We start from the raw sequence: 5,000 nt of genomic DNA on the forward strand, positions 1-5,000 counted from the left end.
GCGTGCGATGCTGACATTCCTGTTGCGAGAGTTCGGACGCCGTAATGGCGTTGCGCTCCCGCCTGCTGCGCGCAGGGCCAAGTCGCATGTCCTTTATTACCCCTTCTGGCGGTAGTTTCCTCGGTCCTCAGTGACTCTTCTTGGAGGTGCATCTGATAGCGAGAGGCAGACAGAGGCAGGGAAGGAGAACGTCACATACTAAATAGTCTGTTTGTGGTTATAAAATGATAGTGGAGAAAGAGCAGGTCTGGCGAAAATGCGGTTTGATTATCTCCCGAAGAAAATGATTTTAAAAGAAACAGCAGGAGGAAGAGGAAGGGACGCTGCTTCCTTATAGTGTTAAAAGACAACGAACGGTTCGCGGAAATCGAACCAAAAGCACTGTTACGAGTGGCGGCGTCGTGATTGCAGGCGATGGCGAAACGAGCCACAGGCGCTTGTGCCTGCGGCTCGAGAGATGATTGCTCATTAACGAAGGGAAGCTGTTCCGATAATTAATGTCATGCAGGTGATGGATGTGCCAGGAGATTATGTTATTTCGTTAACTGCTTGGTTAACGGCGTTTTGTTTGTGCTCCTTACATGTTCGCTCGTGCGTTTGTTTAGCAATGGCAGTGGCTTATTGTCTTTACTCTTTTTTGTTTTATGGTAAAGCAACTCCCCGTTGCGCTATATTCCAGGAGGTGTATTCGAAATTCCCGAGGAAGATGAGGTGCGTTTTCCAATTCTGTTCGGACTCATTCATTTGTTTTCACGTATTTATTTTGCTTCACCGACCACCTGTTATTTTCCATCTTGATAGTGCGTTCCCCTCCCAGTGTGAGGTGTGGGGGCATTGTTTATTATTCCGAGCTGGTCGCGATGAACAAGACCGATAGCTGCATACACCGGCAGCACGGCGCACAACTTAACTCTGCTCGGTTATATTTGGGTTTGCTAAGAGGATTTTACGCTGGGCAACCTCGCTCGGATGTGAAAGCCAATTCAACCCCCGAGTTGTTTCTACATTTTGCGCAAAAAGGCAAGGCTGGCAAAGGCGAAAGCAACTTTTTAATGAAACTTGCGTTGTTTGAAATCTCTCTATTTTGGGGGGAGGGGTGATGACATGCAAATATATTTTTTATCAATGTGATGCTTGCTCAATTACTTGCCTTCTCCCTTCCCCTCCCCCCTTCTCCTTCTTCTCCTTCTCCTTCTCCTTCTCCTTCTCCTTCTTCCCCTTCCATTCCCTCTCCCCCTTCCTCCCATCCCCGCCCCTCTCTTCGTCCACTGGTCGCTATTACGAGCAGCTCACCTATGGCGAGTCCATCCCTGTAGTAACGCTAGCGTGTTGTGTTGCAGGCGCCGAAGATCGTGGTGGCCCTCTACGACTACAACGCCACCGAGCGAGGGGACCTGTCGCTGCGGAAGGTAATCACTCATCCGCCGTCGTCGCCTTCTGCCGCTCAAGCACGACTCCAACGAGTCGTGTCCTAGTTGTTTTTCTTTCCTGTTAATTATTTGGATGAATGGACGTCATTCGGATGACATTGATATGAAGCAGTAACTACTGCTGAACAGAGTCCATAGCTGGCCTTCAATTGCATAGCATTATTGTATATTACTATTATTGTTTTTATTATTGCGAGTATTAATATTACTATTAAAGTTTCTTTGACCATTTTTGCTGTTATTGTTTATATGTAATAGATGTTTATACTGTTTACTGCACATGTACGTTCCGTATTTTTAGAATGAAGAATTCGAGGTGCTTGAACAAGATCAGGAACACTGGTGGAAGATGAGAAATAGACAAACTGGGTAAGTCTACGCTATCTCCATACATGCCATATATAATATGAAAGTATTTGACAGTTATTGTAAACAACAAGAGGAAAGGAAGTGATGTAATTCTATTCAAATGTATTGGCGTTCTTTCACAGAATGGAAGGGTTTGCTCCAAGCAACTACGTTAGGGAGCTAGGAACACCTGATATACAGCAGTACGAGTAAGTATATGTATTCAGATAAATGCAATTCTAATGGTGTCTCATTTGCCGGTTTTTTTTTCAGAATATGGAATCTTTGAAATCCCCATATGTTAGCATTTTGATGGTGATATATTTTAGAAAATGGAGATGCAAACACTTTATTGTGCTTTGCAATGGTTTATCTGTAAACTGAAAGAGAATTCCGTTCCCCCGTAGCTGGTACCTCGGCGATGCAACAAGACAGCGTGCGGAAGTATTCCTAATGCAACAGGAACGGGAAGGGTGTTTTGTTGTGCGGAACTCGACCACGAACTCCGGTGTCTACACCCTCTCTGTGTATACGAAACAGTAAGTTGGCTTATGTGATATTTGGTGGTAGGGCATTGCAATTATGATGTGAATATTGGATGAGAAAGATATTAACTTTTGCTTTGTTTTCTTTTTGGTTTCCCTTTTAGTTTTACACTTACAGAGACACATAACGAAGATATTTAAGAAAAAGAACACTTTTTCAAAGGGGACTATTGTGGGAGTGTATATCTCCATTTATATATTTGTTTATACTGGCTTAGGTCTCATCCGCAAGTAAAGCACTACCACATTAAGAAGGATCCGGAGGGCAACTATTACTTGTCGCAAAACATCAAGTGCAAGACCATTCCCGAACTCATCTACCGGCACCAGCACAACCCCGGGGGCATCTGCGCCAGACTGCGACCGCCGACCCTGGGGAGAACTGCGCCGGCCACTGCGGGACTCAGTCACGGTAAGGAATTTTTTTTTTTATTGGTGTGGATATCACCTTCAGTGGCTATTTTGGATTAGTTAGGAATGGTAGACTTCACTTTTGAAAAGCTTGTTAGTTTTAGATTTTGCATGCATTTTTTACATATCCATGAGCCCTCATTAATCCTCTTATTCATTCCCTCATAGTAAGAGACTTCCCTTAATATTTATGGTTATGCTTGTCTTGCAGATAAGTGGGAGATTGATCCCTGCGAACTAAACCTCCTGGAAGAGTTGGGTTCTGGACAGTTCGGAGTGGTGCGACATGGCAAGCTGAAGTCCCTAGATGTGGCTGTGAAGATGATGAAGGAAGGGACGATGAGCGAAGACGAATTTATCGAAGAAGCAAAAGTCATGACGTAAGTATCTGTTAGCACAGTAAGATTGTCAGTTTTTCATATGTGCATTAAGTGTTTGATTGATAAAATGCCTCACTCAGCAGGTGTTTCTGTCTGTGCAAAAATGTATGTAAGTGAATACGAATGCATTAATTTTTTTTTCTTGTAAAATAATGAAGAATATTGATTATTAAAGTAGAATGCTGATTTTGAATATATTCCCTGTTAAGTAGTCAGGTGTATGTAGATACTCCATTGAACAGATAACTGTAAAGATTTTTAAATCAAGTTTACATTAGAAAATACATTGATTTCTTTAATATTTCAGGAAATTACGACATGGCAATTTGGTTCAGCTGTATGGAGTGTGTAGTAGACAACGCCCAATATACATCGTAACTGAATATCTGCGCTATGGATCCTTGCTACAATATCTTCGTAACAAAGAAAGAATCTTATTAAACAATACTGATGTTCTTCTAGATATGTGTTTACAGGTGAGCTTATATGTTATATAACATTTGTCTAAGACTTCTTAGCATAGCTAAGATGTTTGTCACTAAAGAAATGAAAGGTCAACAAGGCTAGAATTTGGCTAGTTCATGAGCAAAAACATTTCTGAAAAAATTATTTGTTGCTATTCCACATTTTACTCTTTATTCTGAAGTCCAATAGAATCACTAAGTATCTGTTGAAGCAGGATTGATAGACTCAAAAGACCAACAGAAATTACTAATCAAAATGAAATTCATTGTCTGTCTTTTCCATTCTCTCAGAAATGCTTTGAAACTAAGGTGCTTTGAAAAGACCAGAATATGACACAAATTTAGCGCAGAAATACTCAGTGTTTTACTCCTATGTATTTTATGTATATTAGTGCTCACATTAACCCTCTCTGGACGGGTGGTACAGTACTGTACCGCTCATTCAAAAGCCCAGTGGCCGGGCGGCACAGTATTGTGCCAGCCATTTAATTGATTTAGGCTAGAATGCCCCCCTCGTGAGTGGGTTAAAGACCCTTAATGAGTGTGATACTCATTACCTGAACTCCTACCTGTTCAAATTTTACTATTTTACAAACACAAGACAATGCACCTTCTGCTAGACCAATATGGCTACAATACATCTGGTTCCTCTTGTGGGTGCTTCCAGTCAAACTAGGGCTAGTTGTCTATTGATAATGGGAAAGTCTGAAGGCCCTAAAATTTTTGGTTACTTAAGATGATTATGGCAATCTTTAGAATGCATTACTGCATTACTAGGAGCTTTCAACAATAGCTAACCTTAATCTTCTCCATAAGAGAAACATTAACATTTGAAAGTAAAAGTTTAACTTTGCTATATTCATGTTACAATATGCTGTACTGCAGTTTGACCGTATGGATATTTATGGTAGATTATGAAGTTACCTACTTTAGATGACATATAAAGTTTTGACCGTATGGGTATTTATGGTAGATTGTGAAGTTACCTACTTTAGATGACATATAAAGTTTCCACACATCATATTTTGTACTGTAAGTACACACACCAAAAAGTATAGATATGTGGTCTGCATTGGATCTTGTCATGCAGTATGTGGATTTGTCCCATTTTATGAAAATGGCCTGTATACAGTTATTCTGTTTAGGATAATGGTACCATAAATATTGCTTTTTTTCTACTAGTAAACAGTAAGGAATGAATGCAAATAATCGGCCAGTCTGTTCTTGGTTTTATTGATAGATATGCATATGAGACACAAATATACTATTCATGGAAGACCACCATAAAACCAACTTGTCTTTTTTCAGGTTTGTAGTGGAATGGCTTACCTTGAGAAGCAGAAATTCATTCATCGTGATCTTGCAGCAAGAAATTGTCTTGTGGGAGCTCACAATGAAATTAAAGTTGGAGATTTTGGTTTA

General features: G+C 40.6%; 1 protein-coding gene across 3 annotated transcripts in view; it reads left to right on the plus strand.

The window, feature by feature from the left end:
- The window catches only part of Btk (tyrosine-protein kinase Btk29A), a 160,602-nt gene that overhangs the window by 152,862 nt on the left and 2,740 nt on the right, over positions 1 to 5,000 (plus strand). For 2 of the 3 annotated variants that reach the window (XM_086541762.1, XM_086541763.1), the window contains 8 exons: positions 1,341 to 1,409; positions 1,732 to 1,799; positions 1,922 to 1,987; positions 2,186 to 2,317; positions 2,536 to 2,735; positions 2,946 to 3,114; positions 3,422 to 3,590; positions 4,887 to 5,000. The exon at positions 4,887 to 5,000 is cut by the window's right edge and continues 5 nt beyond it. In XM_086541762.1, coding sequence (XP_086397888.1) covers positions 1,341 to 1,409; positions 1,732 to 1,799; positions 1,922 to 1,987; positions 2,186 to 2,317; positions 2,536 to 2,735; positions 2,946 to 3,114; positions 3,422 to 3,590; positions 4,887 to 5,000 — 987 coding nt within the window. The remainder of the gene's footprint in view (positions 1 to 1,340; positions 1,410 to 1,731; positions 1,800 to 1,921; positions 1,988 to 2,185; positions 2,318 to 2,535; positions 2,736 to 2,945; positions 3,115 to 3,421; positions 3,591 to 4,886) is intronic. The other variant, XM_086541764.1, reaches the window with a different exon arrangement.

This window comes from Penaeus japonicus, unplaced genomic scaffold (assembly GCF_977035675.1).
Source record: "Penaeus japonicus unplaced genomic scaffold, GWHDUDI00000001_assembly GWHDUDI00000011, whole genome shotgun sequence".
Lineage (NCBI taxonomy): Eukaryota > Metazoa > Arthropoda > Malacostraca > Decapoda > Penaeidae > Penaeus > Penaeus japonicus.